At 40.7% G+C, this 27543-nt stretch overlaps 1 protein-coding gene and 1 long non-coding RNA gene across 2 annotated transcripts; both read left to right on the forward strand.

The window, feature by feature from the left end:
• The first annotated feature begins 931 nt into the window (after positions 1–931).
• On the forward strand, positions 932–19772 carry LOC133521329 (kinesin heavy chain). Its single transcript, XM_061856238.1, has 18 exons — positions 932–1258; positions 3137–3308; positions 3425–3568; positions 3648–3791; positions 3874–3998; positions 4095–4348; positions 5071–5179; positions 5659–5793; positions 6599–6771; positions 6966–7155; positions 7932–8222; positions 9914–10075; positions 11565–11731; positions 14344–14445; positions 17278–17395; positions 17966–18193; positions 18435–18549; positions 19472–19772. The coding sequence occupies exons 1-18, from the start codon at positions 1112–1114 to the stop codon at positions 19627–19629; spliced, it is 2934 nt and encodes a 977-aa protein (XP_061712222.1). The 5' UTR covers positions 932–1111; the 3' UTR covers positions 19630–19772.
• Positions 19773–19908: 136 nt separating this feature from the next.
• On the forward strand, positions 19909–22922 carry LOC133521331 (uncharacterized). Its single transcript, XR_009799888.1, has 2 exons — positions 19909–20061; positions 20670–22922. It is a non-coding gene; the product is annotated as an uncharacterized LOC133521331 (long non-coding RNA).
• Positions 22923–27543: the final 4621 nt, after the last annotated feature.

The raw sequence follows: 27543 nt of genomic DNA on the forward strand, positions 1-27543 counted from the left end.
ACGTCACGGGACCAAACTCGAAACGTCAAGATTCTGATGACGTCACAACTCTCGGATTGACACTGTTGACAGTTAGGCGATAAACAACAAATGACAAATGTCAGTTGACAGTTCATTTCTTCTACGTGTGTATGTAGTTATGTGTCAAACTGTAAACTGTGACGTCACACAATTTTCAAAGAGCGTTTTGGGCGCGAAAGCATAATTTAACATATTTAAAGCCGTTTTTAGTATAAAAGATGAATTTTAGGGCAACTTTTCGTTAATATAGAACGTAATACAAGCGTTTCAAAAATTGGAAACAACCCTATTACGGGGATCCTTATCTTTTACTCTCACTAAGACGTAATTAGAGTGACAGAGAAAAATGCATGCAATTGACGAACTTGGATATTCACGGTTATAGCCCCGAACTGTCCAAATTTCGGGCCTGATAAATGTAAAAATACTGTCTTTAAATGCCAAAAATGTTCCATGTTTGATATTTTTTCATATGGACCATTTTTTTACATGGACGTTCCTAGATAACAAGCTTTATGTAAACCTTTTTGTTTTTTTACATTTCAAATATTGTAAACGATGTGCTGATATTTGATGAAACGGAAAAATACTCTTTCTCGAGTCCGAAATAGGGTCTGATATCAGGCCTGATAAAGTGTGGATGTAATTGGCACTTTCGGGTCTTAAGGGCCAATTATAGCTAAACTTCCCGATATCGGGCCCGAAGTCAGTCCCGATGTTAATGATGTGCTGATATTCCGTGAAACGGAAAACGATTCACAGTCCGATATCGGGAAGTGTGGACGTAATTGCCGTTTAACTTTGCGCTGTTTTCTCATAATGTTCGTGTAATAGATACTTAAATATTTTCTGAGTGTTGGCTATTCATCGATTTTTTTGCTTAGGTTGGTAATATTTTTTAACCAATAACAAAATTTCGTGCCTTTCTTCGTAGAGAACATGGCCGACATTTTGGTCTTGCTGTCATGAAGATTTTCTAGTGACAAATTTTACCTTTGTAGTTCTTCATGCACGGTTTTAAGTTCCAAAAACGTTTTATTTTTAATTGAATAGACGGTGTGTAGTATAAGATATTTTATTTTTACAAAACATGGCAGCTGATCGAGAGATTGCTGCTGAAGACAGCATAAGAGTGGTGTGCCGATTTCGACCATTGAATGACTCCGAGGAAAAAGCTGGTTCCAAATTTATTGTGAAATTCCCTTCGGGACCTGATGACAATTGCATTTCCATAGGGGTAAGTGAGCATTCTGTGTGTTCTGTACTCAGTTTTTGTATCATCGCCCTAAATTAGATCATGATGACTAATACATTAAGACTCGTTCACCTGCTACGAAATGGCCTTTCTTTTTTATTCCGCTTCGGTGGTTATGATTACCATCACGAAATTTTAAAGAATTTCGCTGAAATCGAAACTTCTAATGCAGGAACGTCTTTGTTTTGCTAAAAATCAATACAAATATCTTCCGACCTTGACCTCGAATATTTTTTGAATAATTTGAATTGTATCACTATTTTACTTTGTTTGTTTTTGTGATAGAGTTACAGATAACACCAGAATTCATTAAAGTTTATTCAATTTTACTGTTTTTATTTACTATTAGAATATTTGTCAGTGAGAATATTTTTCAATAAATAATATAAAATAACATATCTTTTTGTAAAATAGGAAAATCCTGTTTTTTTCTCGTAATTATCGGTAATAAGAGACATTATTTCATGTGTTGAAATTAAAACAGTCTAGATTTTTTTTAAATATATTGTTGGGTAGGTATGAATGAAACTGTTTTAAGGAAGTTAGAGTTCTATAATCTTGTAGTAAATATGCCACAATATGGTAGGTAAGGTTGGGGTATAAATGAAACAGTAGATTACTTTAAAAATTCAGAAAATAATTAGACAACTATAAAGATTAATATTATATTATTTATTATTTAACTAACTGGGTATTAAAATATATTATATTTATAAACTCAATATATAATAACCTATGACTGTGACATATAGTTGCAAATAAAGCTGAAACTAAAAGATTTAGGCACAAGATTAATAGGCTGGAGTTCAAATCTGATGGAGAAAATTAAAAATAAGTGAAAATAATCAAAATTAAACAATTTACAACAGGCTTCCACTCTCTCCCCAATCTATCCTATGAAGTTGACAGTGTTACAAGATTGTAGAGGCTTGTTACGAACATCATATGTTTTCACTAAATATTAAAACAATTACAAATTCCCGATGTTTTATTATTAACTGTTATCTCTAGATACCTACATGATACAATGTGATACAGTGTATTGCCAGATTGCAATCACATTGTCAAAAAATATCTGATAATTTTTCTGCACCTTAGAAGTGGTTTATTAAAAAGTTGGGAAGTGTCATTTTCAAGTATCAAATAATATGTGTTACCTAGTTTCATTGAACTCATTTGAACCCAATATGGCAAACAGCCAGATAGGTGTTGTCTTATCTCTTCAGTGTTTTTTAGCATCTAAGAACAAAAATAACCCATTTCCTTTTTGATATGCATAAAATTTGAATAATTTTAAAGATTAGTCACTACAGAATATTCTGAAATACTAAAAAGTATATATCAACTATGCTTTATTCAAGTAGGTCTAGCAACAAGCTCTTTTGAATATATATAATACAAATACTCTTTATTCCACATCTCAATACAGAAACAATACAAAGAATACACAATTAATACTAATAATAAATAATATTTACTATCACCATACATCAGGGTTTTTGGTGCGGGAATGTTTTAAACTAGCCAAAAAAATGGGTACCACTGTAAAAAAAATTAATATTTTTACTTTTTAAAGCAAATTTGGAGCATACTACCTATTTTTAATTCATAGTTTGGTATTTACTTTACAGTAAACAAAGTTATAAATACATGAAATCAATCACACCAAAAACCCTGATGTATGGCTATCACATACTTATTTAATTCCTCCTGTAAACTATGTCAATTGCATAATAATTATCATACTTGGTAATAAAATACATATATATATTTTTATTAGAAACAAGCAGCAGTGCTTAAGTGTACTAGTTTAAAACTATATATAATTTTGAAAAATTCTCAAATTATCATATTTTTTAGGGTAAAGTTTACTTGTTTGACAAAGTATTTAAGCCAAATGCGACTCAGGAGAAGGTATACAATGAAGCTGCCAAAAGTATTGTCTCCGATGTACTGGCTGGTTATAACGGCACTATATTTGCTTATGGACAGACAAGTTCTGGAAAGACACATACCATGGAAGGTGTCATAGGTGGGTACATCAAATGTCTATAAAAAGTGGCAATTCCTTTACAGTTTCTTTCTATATGCCTGATACTAAATTGATGGCTTGATATTGAATATTAATGTATAAATGTAACTTTGCAGGAGATCCAGGGAAACAGGGTATTATTCCACGGATAGTCAATGACATATTCAACCACATCTATGCAATGGAGGAAAACTTGGAATTCCATATAAAAGTTTCATATTTTGAAATATATATGGACAAGATTCGGGATTTATTAGATGGTAAAAATATATATTTCATTATTTAATTTTCGAACATTACAAATATTATAATATAATATAATTTATATTTTGTTTTTAGTGTCAAAGGTTAACCTCAGTGTTCATGAAGACAAAAATAGAGTTCCATTTGTAAAAGGTGCTACAGAACGGTTTGTGTCGAGCCCCGAAGAAGTCTTTGAAGTTATAGAGGAAGGAAAGTCAAATCGACACATTGCTGTAACTAGTAAGTGTATTACATACCTACCTATTATCTTAAGTATTAAGCATTGTTTAAAATGTGTAACTAATGTGTTTCCTTTTTTCAGACATGAATGAACACTCATCTAGATCTCATTCTGTCTTCCTCATTAATGTAAAACAGGAAAACTTAGAAAATCAGAAAAAACTTTCTGGGAAACTATACCTTGTAGATTTGGCTGGTTCTGAAAAGGTAATTATTTATCTCTTTTTGTGGAATACATGAAATGGCCTAGGCCTTAGTGTTTTTTTAGGACTACTAAGTGTAATTTTGTATTTGTTTGTGTAGGTATCTAAAACTGGTGCTGAAGGTACGGTACTTGATGAGGCTAAGAACATCAACAAATCACTATCTGCATTGGGTAACGTCATCTCAGCGCTCGCGGACGGAAACAAATCCCACATCCCATACCGAGACTCTAAACTGACGCGTATCTTACAAGAATCACTCGGTGGTAACGCAAGGACAACCATTGTAATTTGTTGTTCACCAGCTTCTTTTAACGAGAGTGAAACCAAGAGTACACTTGATTTCGGCAAAAGGTAATCTTTATAGCATTTTATTATTATTATTATTATTAATTCTCAACAATAATTATTGTGTCGAACATAATTACTTAATAATTAAAATTATCTACATTGTACCTATTAAAAATCAAAATAAATATTGAAGATAATTATAAATAATTACAATTACATGTCAACAGAATTACAAAATTATTAGAATAAAAATTCACAGCACTCCTCCAATTTAACAATCACTTACTAGAATTACAATACAAAAATAACTGAATAAATTCCTATTACAATAATACAAAACATTAACAATTGCTTCCAGTAATGTAGACAAGTGTCTTAGAAAAAAAAACACTAGCATTGATCGTCTGATGAGAAATCTGCTATAGAGTAGTAGGATTTTTTCAAAAAATACTGTTTGAGCCTTGCATTAAACAATTTGCTTTTTAAAATAGATTTCAGTTCGATTGGTAACTTGTTAAACAGAAAGACTGACTGATGGCTAGCGGCATGCTTCATGATATTAAGACGTGGGACAAAGTTGCATTTCAAATCCTTCCGTCTAGTCGACAGCCTGATTTCCCTGTCTGTAATGCTCTCATATTTATTTAAATGCTTAATTAAATCTGTTGGCTTGATTGATCCGAAAACATGATCATGAAATTCGTACTGACTTTTGTTCTTAAATGGATGCAATTAGTGGCTGACCTAATCATAGATGGACTGATTATCACGTTTGTAAATTTCAGGGCCAAGACTGTGAAGAATGTAGTATGTGTTAATGAGGAGCTTACTGCCGAGGAATGGAAACGACGTTACGAGAGAGAGAAAGAGAAGGTGGCTAGGCTGAAGGGCAAGGTTAGCGAGCATTTCCTTTGTTTATAAATAATTAACAATTGTTGTTGTAAACCTCATATCTCACATGTTTATCATATTTTAGCCTGTGAGCTAATAATAACAAGTCTTTAGTTACATTTTAGTTGTTAAGTAAAAGAACGTCTTCTAGAACGTGTTTTTGTCAGTAGAGTTATATTAAAAACACAATGGATTATTACGATTAATTTTAAAATCACGAGGTCATACGGTAGTGAGAACATCTTACATGTACGTATGAATGTGTGATCTGTGACTCCACCAAATAAATAAATACCAATAAATTAAGATTTAATGAAAAAAATCCTAGGTGTCAATGTAAATACTACTTTATTTTATTTATTCACTTTGAAAATTATTCCTATTTTGATGACTGCGCCTCGCTCGAGGAAGAGTTGACCTGTTTCTCAGGTGCAACTGGTGTGTCACAAATTGGAAATAGAAATGTACACGTTCTTCGTCAGGTTGAAAAGTTAGAGGCAGAGCTGGCACGCTGGCGCTCAGGCGAGACGGTGCGCCCCGAGGAGCAGGTGAACCTGCAGGAGCTCGAGGCCGTTACGCCCGTGACGTCATTCATCGAGGACAAACCTCCGGCGCCGGTAAGTGACCGTTTATATCTGTGACTCATCTGGACTGGAATAGGTTTTAGACTGACCAGTTTAATGTGATCTCGAGGTCCATGACAATTATTAGTAAGCAAGGACTTATACGGGTTTTTGCTACTACTCGTGCGCGGGAGCAATTGGATGATCTAATGTTTACAGGAAAATTAAAGTCATTCCAGGATTTGTTACGTCAGTGAGGTTGAATTGTTATTTCCATTGTTTCTTAGGAATGCATTATTTTATTCTATTATTGTTGGCAAAACTATTCTTGTTTATTATATTTGTTTTACAGTTCTTACAGTCGCTGATAATTTGTATTACAGTAACTTTAAATTTAAACATCGTGACTAAATTTGATACCATATAACTAATTATAAGTGATTCAGCAACTATAGGGGAGCCAAAATAATCTCACTTCACCATGTACGATTTAGTAAGATTTAGGAGATATGATCAAACTAAAACTAAACCCATGTTAAACTCGTTTTATGTTCTTGTTGCTAAAAGGACCATTCATTATAAATAGTGTCAGAAAGGTATGTTGCTGATCATGTCTTTTGAATCACTTGAAATAGAAATACATTTATTTGCAAGAACAAGAATACAGGTCAAAAATGTTACAAAAAGGGTACATACAATGTTCCAGATACATTCCGCCACATAATGGCATGCAAAATTTTAAAACTACATTAGGTTTAATTTTAAAGTTAAAACTTTTTTGATAATTGAGTTGAGATGAGACATTGTACACATCCTCGGTTCATCATGTCAGAGTTAAAATGGCGTTGATTATTTGTAGCCGGTACCTGTGGCCGTTTCAAGTGCCGTGGAAGATGCGGCCATGCAGGGCAAGCTGGAAGCTCTGTACCAGCAGCTGGATGACAAGGACGAGGAGATCAACCAGCAGTCGCAGCTGGTTGAGAAACTCAAGGACCAGATGATGGAGCAGGAGGAGCTCATTGCTTGCACAAGGTGCGTTATGTGAAAGTTTTATATAGATATCGTATTCGACAAAGGATTTGTTGAAAGATTTTAGTGGAAAAAGAAATCGTTTCACTATTAGTGCAATAAAGTTGGTAACACGTCGAAAAACAGAACAAGACATTCCTATGGGCTAGTCTTTTACACCCTTAAATTGAAAGAATTAACCAAATGTTGCATTTCAGGCGCGACTACGAAGCCCTGCAGGGTGACATGAACCGCATCCAGCAAGAGAACGAGGCCGCCAAGGAGGAGGTTAAGGAGGTGCTGCAGGCCCTCGAGGAGCTGGCCGTCAACTACGATCAGAAGTCACAGGAGGTGGACAGCAAGAGCCGCGAGTGCGACCAGATGTCCGAGGAGTTGCAAGCCAAGCAGGTAACATATGGTACTCTGTGCTAGGTAATGTTGAAGGTATCACATGAATTACATCCAGCAAAAGAACGCGACTAGTAAATTTACAGTTGCAGTGAACGATAAGTTTACATTTTCGCCGTATTACAAAAGAGTGAGGTGCAAAAGTGTAAACATATTTTTGAAGACCACATCTCGTGGTGTTCCATTTTAAACTCTACAATGTCACTAGTATACAATGTTTTCAAGTTTTAAAGGCTCTTCAAACAAATTCACCTGATAGAGAAGTATGCCGTCAATGCGGTAGTACAAGTAAAAATTGAGTCACAGTTTACATGTAGCATGAATGTAAGGTACATTTATGCTACATGTAAACTTTAACGAATGTGACTGAAGAGATGTTTACTGCTAGTTTGATTATGCTATGCAATAGTCTTCAACTTTAATAGACCAGCTGATTAGATTATTACCATCTACCAGCCATTCATATTTATGGACCATATCACTATTGATTGCTATTAATTGCTATTAATTAATTTGCTTTTGTAATAATGACTTTAACCCCTTGAGTCCGGCGGACACTGTGTCGCACACCGTGATGATTTCCTATATATAAACCAAAAACCCATGAACTTAGAGGTTTTTGACTTATCTAGTCTTTTTGACTTTGGTCTGGTTTTATGATAGTAAGTTTCTATTTAAGCTGCAATACACGAATATATTGTTAATCCCACTGAAACTATGTACGGCCAACATTATTATGTGTTGCGTGAGTTTTTAATGATGATATCTCTGAACAGACGGCGTTAGCCTCCGCGACGGCCGAGCTTCAGCAGCTGCGCGACATGTCCGCACACCAGCGCAAACGCATCGCCGAACTGCTCTCCAACCTGCTCCGCGACCTCGCCGAGATCGGCGCGGCCGTCGGCGGCTCCGAGCTCGACTTCAAGCTCAACGTCGACACTGTGGGCAAGCTCGAGGAGGAGTTCACCGTGGCCAGGCTGCATATCAGCAAGATGAAGAGCGAGGTCAAGAACATTGTGCAGCGGTGCCACTCGCTGGAGACTGCCAATATTGACGCCAATCAGAAGGTAAGATCGAGGAGGAGTTCACTGTTGCCAGGCTCCACATTCGCAAGATGGAGAGTGAGGGTAAGGACATTGTGCAGTGGTGCCACTCGCTGGAGACTGCCAATATTGACGCTAATCAGAAGGTAAGTTATTTCACTGTTCAATCCAATGTGAAAAGACGAAGAAAACTATTGAACGAGTAACTGTCTCAAGACAGCTTGGTGTTGAACATAATATAGTTAATAAGAAAGTAAAAATATATATGCTGATGTATATAACCTGTAGAAAAAAAGCAAAGTCAAAAACGTCATCATCGTCCAACACTGCCTCTCGTTAGATGCCGCAAACTTCGACACCAATCAAAAGTAATTACTCTGTGTTACGTTGTGTGACCCAGTTACTGTTGCGGCGATAGGAAATATTCATTTGAATGAAGGCCATACTTCAGAATACTTAGAAAGTGCTCGTAATTCTTATTTTACCTTATGTAACTTAATGGTTACGGTCAGCCGGATCGGCGTTATGTCATCATTTTTGTTTGCATTAGAAGTCTAACTTTGATCCTTGGTTGAATTGTTATCTAATTCGGGCTACATACGTAATTTTATATCGTAGCGAATAAACTGTCCAAACCGATTTGCGCAGATTTATCGATCGTGTGTATGAAAAATCGTTGTAGATTATCGTTCATCGGTGACAGTTCCAGTTTATATTAAACCTTCGATTTATCTGCACAGTCTGAAATGGCTAATATGTTATATAGTTACGTGTGTAGCCAGTAATAAATCTGTCATCTCGAATTAATGTTGCTCTTTAATTTTTGAAGTCAATTAAATTATTTTTTTAGGGTTCAGTACCCGAAAAATTTTAATGTTGTTTCAGATACATACCTAGGTCGGTGGGATGTAGTATATCTACACGGAGTAGGAGTGGTAGTGTCCCGTATTTCAGGCACGATCTTTTCAGTGTCCCGTAATTTGGCGAAACCAATACGGGACAGTACATTGTCCCGTATTTTTATGATTCAATGGCATTCAATTCATTAATGAAAGCTCAATCATATTTCACATTTTCTATTCCAGATAATATAAAAATTGCTGTGTTGTATGATATAAATTTGGCAATTGTATAGGTTATTTAATTGATAATGCTAAATTTTAATAATAAAAAAATAATGACGATTTTTAATAAAAAACGGCCTTTCCCGTATTATAACCTCGAATCCCGTATTTTCAATGCAGTTGTCCCGTAAAACCGGAAATTAGATCTGGTCACCCTAAGTAGGATTATTATTACTGGGGTGTTGCGGGCCTTTTGAGTGCCACGTCGACCAAGCAGTGATCTATTGTGACGGCCCTTAAAAGTTCATTACTAATGCCCGTGGAATCCAGGAAGGTCCAGATTCTTGGGGCGTAATGTTCTGTAACTCATAGGGTTGCAATACATGCCACCCTAAATAGGATTGGCCTTTTTAACATTAGTGTTCCACAGGAACAGAGAATGTGCATTGCAGTCTCCTCGGACTCCAGCTAGAACCTGCATGTCGCATCTTGTTTCTTTCCAATTTGAAACATGTGTTGTTAAGTAGGATACAGGATATTTCTTATAACGCTCCAATATAAAATGCAATAAGAAGTTGGAGGGTCAAAGGGTAGTTTTCCAATTCAAATAACTAGGCCAAAAGATCAACATCTTCGTTAACCTTGTTTCAGATCGAGGAGTACGAGCGTTCGCTGGGAGAATGCAGACTGCTCATCTCGCAGCACGAGGCGCGCTGCGCGTCGCTGGCCGAGTCCATGCGCGAGGCCGAGAACAAGAAGCGGCAGCTGGAGGAGGCCGCGGACGCGCTGCGCGAGGAGTGTGCTCGCTTGCAGGTAACATACAGGCTGCTCATGTCCTAACCAAACCACAGCCGAGCCGAGCCTATCAATTGCCGAATTCAATAAAATCCGGCCTTCAATGAGGATGCGAAGGTATGGCCGTGACCCGCGACCCAAAAGGTTGGAAATCCCGGAAAACAAGGCGTAATGTGCAACTCTCGCCGAGATCTCTAGATGGGATAATTCGATCCAATGCTGCAAGGAACGGGTTATTCCCCCTAGTTACCACCGAAGGGTAAAAGTGAAAGGAAAAAATGTTCCCAGTGGTAAAATGTGAAAAAAATCATTGTTTAATAACCACTGATAACAACTTGATGGTCACTAGCGGGAATAACCTCTAGAACTTGTTAAATAAGTCCAGACGGACCGTACAAGCAAAAAAATAGCATAAAAGTGGAATGCGATTTAACATCGAAATAATGCATTTACGCTGTCTTTAGTGGGTAACGTAAAAAAACAACGCGACAGGACATGCGTGAAGCAATTATTCATAGATGTTTGATGCCCAGGAAAGAGTATTTTGGCGCAACCGTTAAGTAATGGATCCGCTATCACTAGTGTGATTAGTCATTTGTAACTAATGGGCTGCCAAATTTAGCGCGCAACGCTAAAATTGAACGCCGAATTCTGTTGGTATTAGAATTGTATTAAAAAAAACGTGTTATAAAATGTATACAAATATGACGTTGTTTTGTTCAAACTCTGATGGTATATTTACATTTAGCAACACATTAATCCATGGTGATGAATAGCAACAACTGCTTAAACTATTGATCGTAATTAGTGGACAGTACAGCAAGTTACGACCCAGTACACAAGTTATTGTGCGTTCGGAAGTGCAATAGAAATCTGGCGCACAGGATGTTTTTGTCGTCCATAGATTTAAAACCCCCTTTGCGTCCGGTTCTGATTGATACGTCCTGCAACTTAATTACTTAATAATGACCTTTGAATAACCGGCTTCAACTAAGACCATACAGGTCTGGGTTTCAGTCTTCGAGGTCATCAGATATAGTTTTGATTTATTTGGCATTAGAAAGAACTTCGCAGAACTTAAATGTGTAATAGCATGCTCATGCTAAATAAAAATAAAATTCGAGCCACTATATCGGCAGTAATATTTAGGTGTTTAAAGTTTTACCGTGGTGTGGTATTTTTCAAAAAAGTTTTCTTATATGTGAACATTAGCTAGCCCGGCCGGCCACGGAACGCACGCTTCGAGCGTATACATTCGACGCTGACGCCCGCCGCTATTAATTTGTAATTAATGTATGGTGGTCGACGTCAGCAACGAGTGTGCGTTTCGTGGCCTTTGAGTAAGTGTAGGTTGAAGCCACGTCACAACATTGATTGACCGTATGTTCCAAACTAGTACATATATCGTCGCCTAGTACCCACATCACAAGTCTTATTGAGCTTACCTTGGGACTAGGTCGATTTATGTAAAAATGGACTATAATATTGATGTGTGGTGCAACTGCAGGCGGCGGAGCGCGTGTCGGCGGCGGCGGCGGAGCAGCGCGCGGACACGCAGGTGCGCGGCGCGCTGGAGGCGCAGCTGGAGCAGCTGCGCGCCGCGCACGCCACGCAGCTGTCCTCCCTGCGCGACGAGCTCGCCACCGTGCAGCGCAACCACCAGGACCTCAAGGAGTGAGTACATTACCACCGGCCCATCTGCAGCTGCAGCTACCGACCCTGGCCTACACACGCAGGTGCGCGGCGCGCTGGAGGCGCAGCTGGAGCAGCTGAGCGCCGCGCACGCCACGCAGCTGTCCTCCCTGCGCGACGAGCTCGCCACCGTGCAGCGCAACCACCAGGACCTCAAGGAGTGAGTACATTACCACCGGCCCATCTGCAGCTGCAGCTACCGACCCTGGCCTACACACGCAGGTGCGCGGCGCGCTGGAGGCGCAGCTGGAGCAGCTGCGCGCCGCGCACGCCACGCAGCTGTCCTCCCTGCGCGACGAGCTCGCCACCGTGCAGCGCAACCACCAGGACCTCGAGGAGTGAGTACATTACCACCGGCCCATCTGCAGCTGCAGCTACCGACCCTGGCCTACACACGCAGGTGCGCGGCGCGCTGGAGGCGCAGCTGGAGCAGCTGCGCGCCGCGCACGCCACGCAGCTGTCCTCCCTGCGCGACGAGCTCGCCACCGTGCAGCGCAACCACCAGGACCTCAAGGAGTGAGTACATTACCACCGGCCCATCTGCAGCTGCAGCTACCGACCCTGGCCTACACACGCAGGTGCGCGGCGCGCTGGAGGCGCAGCTGGAGCAGCTGAGCGCCGCGCACGCCACGCAGCTGTCCTCCCTGCGCGACGAGCTCGCCACCGTGCAGCGCAACCACCAGGACCTCAAGGAGTGAGTACATTACCACCGGCCCATCTGCAGCTGCAGCTACCGACCCTGGCCTACACACGCAGGTGCGCGGCGCGCTGGAGGCGCAGCTGGAGCAGCTGCGCGCCGCGCACGCCACGCAGCTGTCCTCCCTGCGCGACGAGCTCGCCACCGTGCAGCGCAACCACCAGGACCTCAAGGAGTGAGTACATTACCACCGGCCCATCTGCAGCTGCAGCTACCGACCCTGGCCTACACACGCAGGTGCGCGGCGCGCTGGAGGCGCAGCTGGAGCAGCTGCGCGCCGCGCACGCCACGCAGCTGTCCTCCCTGCGCGACGAGCTCGCCACCGTGCAGCGCAACCACCAGGACCTCAAGGAGTGAGTACATTACCACCGGCCCATCTGCAGCTGCAGCTACCGACCCTGGCCTACACACGCAGGTGCGCGGCGCGCTGGAGGCGCAGCTGGAGCAGCTGCGCGCCGCGCACGCCACGCAGCTGTCCTCCCTGCGCGACGAGCTCGCCACCGTGCAGCGCAACCACCAGGACCTCAAGGAGTGAGTACATTACCACCGGCCCATCTGCAGCTGCAGCTACCGACCCTGGCCTACACACGCAGGTGCGCGGCGCGCTGGAGGCGCAGCTGGAGCAGCTGCGCGCCGCGCACGCCACGCAGCTGTCCTCCCTGCGCGACGAGCTCGCCACCGTGCAGCGCAACCACCAGGACCTCAAGGAGTGAGTACATTACCACCGGCCCATCTGCAGCTGCAGCTACCGACCCTGGCCTACACACGCAGGTGCGCGGCGCGCTGGAGGCGCAGCTGGAGCAGCTGCGCGCCGCGCACGCCACGCAGCTGTCCTCCCTGCGCGACGAGCTCGCCACCGTGCAGCGCAACCACCAGGACCTCAAGGAGTGAGTACATTACCACCGGCCCATCTGCAGCTGCAGCTACCGACCCTGGCCTACACACGCAGGTGCGCGGCGCGCTGGAGGCGCAGCTGGAGCAGCTGCGCGCCGCGCACGCCACGCAGCTGTCCTCCCTGCGCGACGAGCTCGCCACCGTGCAGCGCAACCACCAGGACCTCAAGGAGTGAGTACATTACCACCGGCCCATCTGCAGCTGCAGCTACCGACCCTGGCCTACACACGCAGGTGCGCGGCGCGCTGGAGGCGCAGCTGGAGCAGCTGCGCGCCGCGCACGCCACGCAGCTGTCCTCCCTGCGCGACGAGCTCGCCACCGTGCAGCGCAACCACCAGGACCTCAAGGAGTGAGTACATTACCACCGGCCCATCTGCAGCTGCAGCTACCGACCCTGGCTTACTGTGACCGCCAATTGTTTTATTTCTTTTGTAAGTTTAAGACAAATTTGGCTCCGTAGGTATATTATACGATAATCTTTTTAGGCTGTCAAGCTAGGGGGATTTTTACCTAGACTACATCATCAATTCTCATTATCATCAATCATATTTATTATTTAGATATAATATTTTACAACCGTTTTGATAATGCACCCTAACGCACTGACCTGTTTTAACACATATGCGCACAATCATTTTTTCTTGTTACTTCATATATCGATATGCAGAAAAATGCTTTATTATGTTTACTTTAAACAGCTAATAGTTACTTTAAAATCTTTAAATGATGCTCTTCTTACTGTCAGAAATCCCATATTTAATTCCTTCCATCATATCATATCATGTTTGACAAATTTCTTAAAGATACAAACATATTCTCATTCAATTCAATGACATAATCCAGTCATGAACCTATCGCATTGAACTTTCATATAAATATTTGAACAAGTGTTACCTTAACCTTGACAAGAACAGACTTGTATTGTTACCATTGATGACGCACACGCCGCTTTACGTAAGTAATAATGAATGAGGAATAAAGGGCCCCGTTTGTCCTGTTGCAGCACGTACCAGGAGCTGACGCTGGCGCGGCAGCAGCTGCAGGACGACTACGACAAGCTGAAGCGCGAGGAGGCGGACAAGTCGGCCAAACTCAAGGAGCTCATGTTAGTGTCCCCGCGCCGCCGCCTCGACAAGGCGGCCAAAGAGCAGGCCAACCAACAGATGCTGCTCAAAGACGAATTCGACCCCTTCAGGGATTACATGCTATCCCCCAAGAAGGGGAAGCTAGGTTTCGGATACGCCATGGGCCTCGAGAAGGCCGCGGCGACAGAGGAAAAGTCGCTCTCGGCACTCCCCAAATCCTTCACCCGTCACTCCTGCAACATTCACCCCCTCCAGCTGCATCTACTTATCTCCGTGACCATGATCCTCCTCACCCATCGCTACCCCCAAATAGTTGTTTTGATTTAAGCTTACCCGGGTGTCTCATATTCTGCATGGATCTCTGTACACTTAGTACAATATTAGTTGCAGTGCCTTTTCATTCCTTGGTTGACCACTACCCAGGGTTCCAAACTATGTGTGGAGATCCATGGTTTGTCTTGAAACTATTAAGTTAATGCTTTTCAGCTGGCTTATATTATGTATGACCTAATCAATAATGGACTTCTAGAGGTAACTTTTTCTCGTCGATAATATCAGCCAGTAGTGAAAATTACTCGTTTTTATAACACCACTTTGGATGAAGTGGTAATTATTTTGGAATTTAACATATACCTTATTTTTTTATACATTTTATGCTTCGCTTCCGAGAGTTGTGATGCTAGTCGATAAAGCATTTAAATAATTCACTAGTCACAAACTACTTATAAGTAGAGAATATTTACATTATCTATTTGTAAGATAAATACGTGTTGTACGCAATCTACGTGTGTTCGTAGTTCTTGACTTCGTAGCATGTTTGATAGTGTGATGTGCATTTTAGTTAAAGTTGGTCGTTACTCGTACGTGATAATGTTCAGTTCAAATACCTACTTGTTAATGATATTGTTTCAACGCCGGATCCATTTCGGGTAGGTAAATTAAAAATGTTGGTGTGTTTTCGTGTTGTGTTGACTTACACTGCCTTGTTATTAGTTGTCTAGTATATTGTTCGTTCGGAAATCGTTGAAAAGATGAAATTGAACGGTGCAGTTATTTTGGTCTCATATTTCTACTTAAAGGTGCAAATTTAGGCACAATATTTCAAAATGAATTGTTTCTACAAAAAACGTTATAACGTTAAACTTATCAATGTGTAAATAATTGTAAATAGTTTAAATGTTTGTATAGAGAACGCGCGCATATTTTTAACAAATATTTTTATATATGACAACTATAAACCATCAACATTTTTAGATATAGTATGGTTCACAGAAGATAGAAATAGGAGAATTTATTACCTAGTTGTATACATTCTATCAATACGTTATTCTAGTAAGAAATACGATGCAATAAGACGCTACTTAGGTAACACGGAACCATTAAGTAATAACGGCAATACAGTATATAATAAGCTTTTAGAACCATTTTAGGACATTCCAATGTTGGCATTTTATCTACATATCATTACCATTTTTTATTTTAATTATATCATTGTCATGTTGCTCTGTCATGTCATGGAAAAATAAGAAGTCAGCATAGAGTGCTCACTCCATTCACCAGTTTTGGTACCAACACGATTATTATTTTCTTAGTCGACATCTAACATCGAGTAGCGGAATTATCAGTACCGCTACTTGACACTAGATGTCGCGACTGACAAAAATTGCATTTGTCGACAATTTACAACTAATGTTACAAGCAGAAGGAGTTGAAAATAGAGTTCCGGTTAATCCGGTTACAATATTAACTGAAAACTGTTGAGCATTATACTACGTTCGTCGGCGTCGCAACATCTTTTGATACCAAAACTGATCTATGGAGTGAGCACTATGCTTACTTCTTATTTCTATAGTCAGGTCCTGTGATCACGCATGCTTGAGACATTTGATCATTGCCATTACCACTCTAGCAGTATTATATTGCATTTAACAGATAACATTGTCCTTGTGTCCACGTCACTCCCTCTAGTCTATGTGCACTCGAAATGCCGAAGAGTGATTGTTGCCTCTATTCCCGGTCATGCAGTCTTGTGTAAATAGAAAATCATGTATTTCCATAATACCTAGTCTACTTAAAAAAAAAACTATTTGCACAAAACTCCATAAGGTTGGTCAAGACTTGATCTAGAAAATGTTAAACCTATGAGATGAAATTGTTTAATGAGGAATTTCTAGATTAGTCTTGTAATGTGTAGTTACTAAACATTCTCTAGGATGCTAATTGTTAGTCGATGTACAGTTAAGGTCCAAAATGTTTGCATTTCTTAAACTCATTATTTGATCTTTCAAAATAATGTAAGCATATCCGACCCCGGCTGTATAGTACTACGATTATAACTGTGCGCTTCCTGTCATCGGCAACTACACACGATTTCATCTCAAGTAATCGCAGCCGTACATTTTTAAGTGTAAGGCTTGAGTAGACGCTCGCTTTGGGCGTGCAGCGTGCATGTTAAACAAATGCAAACGTATAGGAGCGGCCTTAGTGCACGCCCGACGCCACGCTGCACGCTCCGCTTCGAGCGTCCACTCAGGCCTTACAGTAAGGCGCACAGTTTCAGTCGCAGTAGCGTAAGTATGAAGTAGACGTAGTGCAGTCTTGTCGCAACGCCTTCTGCTTTTTATAAAATTTTGAGTTGTCATTTTATTCCGCACGTATCCCATTCATATTCATTCCGCCGGGAGCTGGCGATCCGAAACGGCCTTACAGCAGGGGACGATGTATATGTATGGGTCGTGCCAGTGACATGACAACTCAATCGCATCTGTTCGCAGGTAAACTCGGAAATCATACTTTGTTAAATTTTTTTGTTTGTATTTATTTATTAAGTGATGGTTTTTGTTTCGGTGCAGTCAAAGCGTGGAGAGGCGCGAGCAGGCGCGGGCCGATCTCAAGGGCTTGGAGGACACGGTTGCTAAGGAGCTGCAGACCTTGCACAACCTGCGCAAACTCTTCGTACAAGACTTGCAGGCGAGTACATGTTCACTATGAATTAAATAATGAACAAATAAATACATATTTGGGGACAATCTTACATAGATCGACCTAGTCCCAAACTAAGCATAGCTTGTACTATGGGTCCCGGGCGACGATATACATACGTATATAGATAAATACATACAAAGTAAACATCCATGACTCAGGAACAAATATCTGTGTTCAACACACAAATAAATGCCCCTACCGGGATTCGATTCCGGGACCATCGGTTTCATAGGCAGGGTCACTACCCACTAGGCCAGACCAGTCATCAAAATTGAACTACACAGACCGGTAGAAAGTGATAAATCAAGATAACACTGATATTTTTATGCCAGAACTAAACGAGTTGTTGTGCACATGTCCATTACAGTGCGATACTTAACTATTATCTAACCCAGTGATTTCTGCGCATTGATTGTCTCTAGGCTCTAGATTCTAGAGCTACCCGTAGGTTATCTCCATATTCAAGGGCGTCGTTATAAATTATAACACGTAAAGGGAGTCGCATTACATACAAGTTTGGTACCTCCCGGTCTAACCTTTGGCATAAACTCGCAGGCGAGAATAAAGAAATCGATCAACTCTGAGGAAGGCGCCGAGGAGGAGGGCGGCTCCCTGGCCCAGAAGCAGAAGATCTCGTTCCTGGAGAACAACCTGGAGCAGCTGACCAAGGTGCACAAGCAGCTGGTGCGCGACAACGCCGACCTGCGCTGCGAGCTGCCCAAGCTGGAGAAGCGGCTGCGCGCCACCATGGAGCGCGTCAAGGCGCTGGAGACTGCGCTCAAGGTACCTGCGTTATACTCGTGCCAATTGTTTCTGTACGAATGTCAATTGCAGATATTTTTTGGTCAAATTTAGCTTGTGAATCTGAATACAGGTATAATATTATCAATACTATATTACAAGGATCACAATATTTAGCGGCGTGTTTTAAATATTGACTTCATTCAGACATCATACATTATTCTATTGCAAGCTCGAAAGTTAAAAGATTCATTGAGTTGACTTGATTTGTTTTTAATTGTAGGAAGCGAAGGAGGGCGCTATGCGAGACCGCAAAAGGTACCAATTCGAAGTGGACAGGATCAAAGAGGCCGTTCGTGCCAAGAATCTCGCCCGAAGAGGTCCACAGGCGCAAATCGGTACGTATCTTATTAATCCTTTTCGAGGTATAGGACGATATGTTTACTATTTACGAGTCGATAGAATCTCAATCTTAGCACTTCGATGTAAAGTCACATCAGATTGGATTTGCAAAAAAATTTCTTCAAATCATTTATCGAATATTAGTCAGGTCGTCTGTACCTATCTTATGGTCGGCGTCCTTACTCGGAAGTGGTTGTGAGAATAAGAATATAAATTAGCCACCTCATTGTAACAACGTGTATTGTACGAGGCAATAGTCGGGAGTCATTTAGAAGGTAATGCGGCCATCTGGAGTCCACACGAGGCCAAATATAGGCTAATGTTGGAACGTATCCAAAATAAATTTATTAGGTTTATATATTTAAAATTATACGGAGTATACCCTTTTATCCTTTAATGTATCCTACATTGTTCGTGTTAGAAATGGTAGGATACAATAAACTAGAAGTTAGAAGGGAACTGGGGCTAGCTTCATATATATTTAAATTGGTATGAGGCAAGTTATGCAACCCTGGAGTCCTGGCAGAGGTGCGTTTGACCGTACCAGATCGGTACGTGTGGCGGCGGCGGCGGCGGCCGAGCCGCGCGCTCCAACGCAACTCCTTCGCCAGGCCCCCTTTACGCAAGCAATTCGGACACTGAATCGAGTAGCGATCGAGTTAGATTTGTTTCTTTGTTCTTTGAGCGAATTTACAAGGGCCACGCTATATGTATTGTGTTTCTATAGTTTGTAATAATCTATGTACTATATACCTATGTATTTCTTTTCTGTTGTGTGTCAAATTCCATACTGTCGAATTAGGATAGCCTGTAACGATGGTTGTCTGTATGTAATAAATAAAATAATAAAAATAAAAACTTGAAATAAAGAGTGTAAATTACAGATGTGTATAAGTAATGTGTTCGGTAATGTTCCAGCGAAGCCGATCCGCGCCGGCGGCGGGCACCTGGTGGGCGGCGCGCCCGGCGTGGTGCGGCCCGCGCCGCCGCAGGACATCAAGCGCAAGTCCATCGTCGTGGGCGGCCGCGGTCAGTACCCCCCCCACTCACTACAACCTGTACTCTATACTAGATAGCAAGGAACCGACCCGCGCCGGCGGCGGGCACCTGGTGGGCGGCGCGCCCGGCGTGGTGCGGCCCGCGCCGCCGCAGGACATCAAGCGCAAGTCCATCGTCGTGGGCGGCCGCGGTCAGTACCCCCCCACTCACTACAACCTGTACTCTATACTAGATAGCAAGGAACCGACCCGCGCCGGCGGCGGGCACCTGGTGGGGCGGCGCGCCCGGCGTGGTGCGGCCCGCGCCGCCGCAGGACATCAAGCGCAAGTCCATCGTCGTGGGCGGCCGCGGTCAGTACCCCCCCACTCACTACAACCTGTACTCTATACTAGATAGCAAGGAACCGACCCGCGCCGGCGGCGGGCACCTGGTGGGCGGCGCGCCCGGCGTGTTGCGGCCCGCGCCGCCGCAGGACATCAAGCGCAAGTCCATCGTCGTGGGCGGCCGCGGTCAGTACCCCCCCACTCACTACAACCTGTACTCTATACTAGATAGCAAGGAACCGACCCGCGCCGGCGGCGGGCGACAAATTTAAAAAATGTGTACGCAAATAGATGTTGTCCCATAGAAAATGTTAATTTCGCGCCTTTTTCTAATGACAAAATGAATTTACCATATTTTTTATTGCAGAATTTGAGTTTGGCAAGTCATTTCCGTCAGTACAAAATGGCGGCAAGTTTAAAAAAAATAGGCGCATAGAAAATTTGAAATTCGCACCTTTTTCTACTCACAAACTGGGTTCTCCATAATATACGTTGAATAAACGAAAAATTAATGACAATATGAGTTGTGGCTTTAACTTTTTTATATAATTAAGGAGAGTAATAGTTTTTGACTTTTTTATGTGAAGGTTCGATTTGACTGATGCTTGATGCTTAAATAATTTATTTCCTCGCATATTTGGAGAAAACACTATATAGGCCTCCGCAAGAAGGCTACTTGCTGGCGTCGGATTCAATTAAACGGAAAAGTCGTCCGTTTCAAACGAATCTGCCTCAGCCAGCAAGTAGCTACTTTCGAGCCTCAACAATAATGTCCTATTTAATGTTTGTTTCAGATGAAAGTTGAAGAGCTAACCGCATCACATATTAGAGAATTTAAATGGAACTTCATAGGTGTACCTAACTTACGGCGAAAATCATTCTCGAGCATTATATCCATTATAATAAAAATACGTGTTTAATAAAAGCCTAATTTAAGCTGCAAAAAAAAAAAGAAATATCGTAGTTCTCTTAAGCTTAAATGTTTCGGGCGATCTAATTAATAATGTCAGTGCACATGGACTTAGACGGTATAGCTTTTTGCTAATATTTAAGCTACTTAAAATTCGATATGTATAATTGTTAGGTACCCCCGCAAAAAGTATTACTTTCTATATAATCAGATCAGGAGCATTGACGGTTGCTTTTTTTTACAAAGAAGATAAAATATTTTTATGAAATGACAAAGTATTAAATTTAGCTTGATAACGTCTTGAGTGCTGATCGCATTACATACTAAATTAAATATTCTAATTAATCTTAGTGGTATGATTCCGTGGGATGAAATGCGGCCGATGAAAGTACGTTAAATGTGCAGTACAAAGACATACCGAGCCAGTTACCAAGATTTCTGGAATCACTGAGACAGTGCTCCCATTTCTCCCATCGGACACGATTAATGTTTTCAAAAGTTGCAATACGTTATTATGTTAAGAATCGCTGTGAATAATTTGCAGACTTGCATATGCTACCGCACAAATAAAATAAAAATACAAAAAAAAAATGTTTTAAAATAAGTGTCTATTACGGTTGCTGTAAAGGTCCTCGTAATCACGTGTGGTGGCAAATGCATACCAGTATGCATCTTCAATGTGTAGTTGTAGATTAGGCTTCATTGATATATATTTTTATATATTGTGATAAGCGTTGTTATGCCGACAAGCGAGCATTTATTTAATTACTAACGAAAGATTTGGTACGTTCGTTAAGGTGTCATGGGTGATAACGAGAACTCGAAACAGTCAGGAACAGTTTATAATAGATTGTCGGGCATTGGATTCAGGACGAGAGTGCCTGCGCGACTTGCTGCAACGAGCAAGTTCTCAGCTGTCAGGCACAGTCTGCGGCGCCGGAAGGATTCATATTATACTTTGTTAGTGGGTGATTTTTGTATTCCATCCAGGAATATGAAAGTCTCATTCACTAATTACATATTTGCTCTGGTTACATAGGAATACATATAAAATAATATTTACCAATGCGTAGTAAAAGCACTTATAGAAGAGTTTCTGCATAAATTAGTGTAGGTTGGTTATCATTCATTATCACCTTTCGCTTAGCTCTCATCGCGCGTCATGTTCACGTTTGCTTGTGATCTGTGATTTTAGCACATAATATAATGAACCCCGTCTGCTTAGAAAGTCTCAGTGGTTATTTTAGTAAGTTCCAAGTAATATGTAATGCCGCGGAACGTAAACGATAAACGTGCAATATTCCTAAGCACATAAACGAATGAGAAGTGATGCTTAAAATACCCAGTACCCGATTGGTTGAAGTTCTCTATTGCTTTTAGGATACATCCGCTTCATCTAGATCTGTAACTTATATAAGTACTTACGAATGTAATCACGGATAGGGGCCAGCAGTGCCGCGTCGCGTACATGAGGAGTTATGGAACTACGTGAACCACATGTCAGAAAACCAAAGATAAATCACATTTTTAGATTTATTGATTGAGATTAAATGCCACCTGAAATTCAATAAGTTATATCCCGAATTACTCGATGGTTCCAAAACTCCTTGTTTTTCTTGCAATACATATATGATTTAGGTGTAAAGTTATAGTAAATTATTTCACAATTAAGTTAGGTTCTCGATTTTATTATTTTTTATTTATTGTTTTACGAACCAAAATTATCTCGTTTTTTTTCACTTTTAAAGTGTTGTACGCTTTTTTTACATACCTCTATTTACATTATTTTAACAATCATGATCAAATACATATATTTTTTCATTAAAAATGGGGATGTAAGCAAAGATGCATTCCACGAGGAAACTCAAGTCTGTGTCTTTGTCGTCGTTAAGTCTAGATTGTTTTGTTTTGTTGTCGTGTAGGTACATAAGAGGCTACCCTCGGTTACACGCGCCTGATGGTGGCGCTCGACGGGCTTCGGCGCATCGCAAACAAACCGACAGGCTTGCCTTTGCACCAAGTGATTTAGTTTGTATTGACATCTTTTGTATGATGTATTTAATATACAGGAAAATCTCAGAAAGAGCGTTTTCTTGATTTTTATTTATTATAAAATAAAATTATGAATTTAATTTGCTAGAGTGTTTTTCATTTCCCAAAAGCCAATCCCCATCCCTAAGGCTTGGCACAAAATTAATTGAAATACGAATATCCATCCAGAGTGCAGCATACTCCTCAAATAATTTCAACATTTTACTGCTGAAAATAAAATTGAATCAAGCTATTTTCCTTGGCTCGAAATCGAAAGCTAACTTTAAGAAATATATATTGTACTCGTCAAGACAATTTTAACATGCCCAAAGATTATTACGGATCACTATTTTATACATTATTCGGTGTATAATCTTTAGTCAGACAAGTTGTCACCGAAGTTATGTACGAGTTCCAGTCAAATAGTAAGATTCGGCTGTCTAAGGGTGATATAATGATTTAGTGTTTTATTCACTTTTATACCACACCACCATCCTCAAGGTCACCCAAAATCGAATCGGAGCACCCCATTATACACGTGGTCCTGTCTGTCGTACCCCTAGAGAGAGCAATGCGAAATCGGGGCGACCAGCAAGCCGAAGCTGCGGAGCCAAGTGTAGTGTCCGTGCTCCGTGCTTCGTCACGCGAGGGCGGAAGGACTGTGCTTCCGGAGTGCCGGACCCATTGCACCCAGATGCAAAAGCCTCCCCCGTCCCCCTTATAAATCAGACGAACTTCAGATTTGATGGACACCCCACAATCACTACTTACCATCACCGATTACTATTTTACTTATGAAAAAATAGTAATAGTGAGCATTAAGCAAATGTATAAATCTTAGGTATTCCATCTTGCCTCACTCTCCCCTACCGCTTGGTTCCCTATTAACCCCAAAATCGTAAAATGTTTAAGGCCTTCATATTCAGGAACAGAAAAGACCAAATAGAACCTATATTCCTAAATAACCCTAAAATTACAAACTAGCGTCAGGATCTTTCTTTATTTTACGCAAAATGTAAGTGGTTATGCTGCTGTACCTCTGGTGTACGTCACTGTACCTTTAACAAAAATAGCTGTACCTCTCCCAAAACTGAGTTACGTGTAATAAACCCGATTTAGTGGACCATATTTTTAATAATATCTCGTTTTAGGGAGAGGTACACTGACGATACATTATAACTACATATATTTTGTTTGAAATAATGCAAATTTTAATAGGTCCACCCACCAACCTGACACCAGGTTCAAAAAATAAATAATAAAGATACAATACAACTGCATACTTTAAGTGCAGCATAATGCAAGATTTCATATATGGAAGGTAGAGGCAAGGAACAGAATCTCCATATACCAAAAAGTGTCCGACAAAAAACTATAAACAATACTTAGAATGCTTGAGAAAAAAAATCTAATCATAGACAGCGCACTTCACTCCGTCAATAACGCCTAGGTTCTTAGCTACTCTAGCGCTACTCTGGAGAAATTTGAAACTATTATTTATAGCTGACAGCTGGACACTTTTGAAACAGTTCTGCCTATGGAGATTCTGTTCCTTGCCTCTACCTTCCATAATTTCATAGGTCTACCCGCCATCCTGACGTCAGAATGGCGGGTGGACCTTTTTAGGGTTCCGTAGCCAAATGGCGAAAAACGGAACCCTTATAGATTCGTCATGTCCGTCTGTCTGTCCGATTATGTCACAGCCACTTTTTTCCGAAACTATAAGAGCTATACTGTTCAAACTTGGTAAGTAGATGTATTCTACGAACCGCATTAAGATTTTTACACAAAAAAAAAAAAAACAATAAATTTTGGGGGTTCCCCATACTTAGCACTGAAACTCAAAAAAAAATTTTTCATCAAACCCATACGTGTGGTGTATCTATGGATAGGTCTTCAAAAATGATATTTAGGTTCCTAATATCATTTTTTTCTAAACTGAATAGTTTGCACGAGAGACACTTCCAAAGTGAAAAAATGTGCCCCCCCCCCCCTGTAACTTCTAAAATAACAGAATGAAAAATCAAAAAAAATATATGATAGACATTACCATGCAAACTTCCACCGAAAATTGGTTTGAACGAGATCTAGTAATTAGTTTTTTTTAATACGTCATAAATGGTACGGAACCCTTCATGGGCGAGTCCGACTCGCACTTGGCCGCTTTTTTTGTCTTATCTCGTTTTAGGGCGAGGTACACTGGATTTTATTAAAGGTACACCGAAGGTACAATATGTTTATAAATATTTCGTTTAATTTTGCTGAGGTCCACCCGCCATCCTACGCTCTACGCTCAGCGTTTTTCACAGTTTCAAAGCGAATTTGAAATAGTGGTGTATTGCCAAAGAAAACTAGCTTTGTAGCGACAGCCATCTTTCGACAAATAATTAAAACTTTTACGTCCTTTGACTTTGATCCTTATTCTTTCACATATATGTGTTCAATTTGTTAAATATCAAAAAAGTGGTGCCATCTAATATACCAAAGGTATAGCAGCATCGTTTCGAGCGATGACGCCATAACCTTTAGGTAGTGCCCGGTAAGATGGTGCCACCTTTTGACATTTAACAAATTGAACACATGTCAGCGAAAGAATAAGGATGAAAGTCAAATAGCGTTCTAAAAATTTTAATTATGTGTCGAAAGATACGTAGACAATACACCTCTATTTCTATACAGCTCTTTGATAGTTTTGATGTGCAGCTCCACGCGTGGTGAATTAGAGAACGAATTCGACCCGCCGCGAGTTATGCCGCGGCAAATTGCAAAGGGCGCTGTTAATATCATTACATAAGGTTTTTACAAAATGCGGACTTTTACAATTTGACTGCTAAATTTCAGCCAGTTGAAAAATTCAAAATTGGGTCAAGTGTAACTTAAACATTTATCAGGCACCGGGGTTCCCAGGCCGGTGTGTGTGTGTCCACGCATAATGGAGTGACCTGACAGTAGGGCTTTCGTGTTTTGTGTCATTGTGTGTAAAAATAATTGCGGAATTAAGAGCCCATCAACGCGCTCACTAGCGCCACTGGAAAATAATTGTGATTATTTTAATTTTACGGTAGGTAGATATTTAAAAAAGGGGGCCGCTACGTACTGTATTTTGTATTTAAGTACCTTCTGAATACATCAAACTAGTTTCTATATTGCTGGTTTCGTCGATCTATGAACTAGAAACAAAAACGGCCGTTTTAACTTTGGACGCCTAGATTGACGAATCCAGCAACGTAAAAACTATTCTGATGTATTCAAAAGGTACTTAAATACTACATACAGTACGTAGGGGCCCCCTTTTTTAAATATCTATCGTTAAATTTAAATAATCACAATTATTTAGCAGTGGCGCTAGTGAGCACGTTGATGGGCTCTTAATACTAACTGGTAGGTACTTGTATTGTAAATCAAATACAACAATATATTCATAGGAATAATACTTTATTCGCAAGGATTTCTTATAATATTTTAAATAAAACTGTCTGATTCGCATTTTATAACACGCTTGTTAAAAGTATAGGGAAACAGCAATTATATGTTTATACAGACGTTATAAATAACGTGATTCTGAGCAGACCATTAAGCCATTAAGGAGGAATTGCTATATTCTAATCATTATATGATTATTAATGCTTTAAAATAATATAAAGGCTAATGATTCCTAAAATAGTATATTTTCTACCTTAATGATATTTTCTAAAATAAAAACTTATAATACGTATTGATCATGATAACTGACAAATAAAATGCTCCAATAAATATTCCTTCACATAACATTTCTCTTCATTTATACTGACTAAAAATATCACAGACATCATTCTTGAAACACATTATAATATGTATGCGATTAGGTACTTGGAATTATAGAACAGTGAGTACTTACCTACCACGTACAACTTTCAAAACGTTTCAAAATATTGCCGAACGGAAATAAATCTAGTAAGTACCAGTTAAATTAACCGGGGATTAAAGAAACGAGACGTCAAGAATATCGGTTGTTTTGATTTATTAGATTCCCATTATTTGCAGTAGACAACTGACGTGCGAAACTGAAAAATATTTCGTTGCGTCCTAATAGTTACCCCCACTAAATGGCGCTGACGGAACTGAACGTCAAGTATTTAGTGGTACCTAACTGACGACCAGTTTGGCCTAGTGGGTAGTGACCCTGCCTACGAAGCTGATGGTCCCGGGTTCAAATCCTGGTAAGGGCATTTATTCGTGTGATGAGCATGGATATTTGTTCCTGAGTCATGGGTGTTTTCTATGTATTTAAGTATTTATAAATATCTATATATTATATATATATCGTTGTCTAAGTACCCTCAACACAAGCCTTATTGAGCTTACTGTGGGACTTAGTCAATTTGTGTAATTATGTCCTATAATATTTATTTATTTATTTAACTGCCTCCCTGTCGCACTTGTAAATTCGTACGTAAGTGTGACAGGGAGGCTACACGTCGAATGTGGTTCGCGGTGTAGGCCAGAGGGCGGAAATTTCGCCAATTGCGGGCATCATTCTCTTTTGCTCCAATCAAGACTTAATTACGGTGACAGAGAAAGATGCCCGCAATTGGCGAACTTCGGTGTTCAATATACCAAAATGTTAAACTCACGTCGCGTCACTGAAGTCCTCAGACGAATGTGATACGGCGCGGGTCTTGAACGGTACCTGAGTACACAGAACTCCCGGGAGTTCCAAAACATCAGAACACAAACTTAAGGTCTAC

This window comes from Cydia pomonella, chromosome 9, assembly GCF_033807575.1.
Source record: "Cydia pomonella isolate Wapato2018A chromosome 9, ilCydPomo1, whole genome shotgun sequence".
Lineage (NCBI taxonomy): Eukaryota > Metazoa > Arthropoda > Insecta > Lepidoptera > Tortricidae > Cydia > Cydia pomonella.

Coding starts and splice junctions, on each gene's coding strand:
- LOC133521329 (XM_061856238.1), top strand. CDS start 1,112: ATGGCAGCTGATCGAGAGATTGCTGCTGAAGACAGCATAAGAGTGGTG. Junction 3,309..3,424: donor TACCATGGAAGGTGTCATAG/GTGGGTACATCA, acceptor GTAACTTTGCAG/GAGATCCAGGGAAACAGGGT. Junction 17,396..17,965: donor TCTTCGTACAAGACTTGCAG/GCGAGTACATGT, acceptor ATAAACTCGCAG/GCGAGAATAAAGAAATCGAT.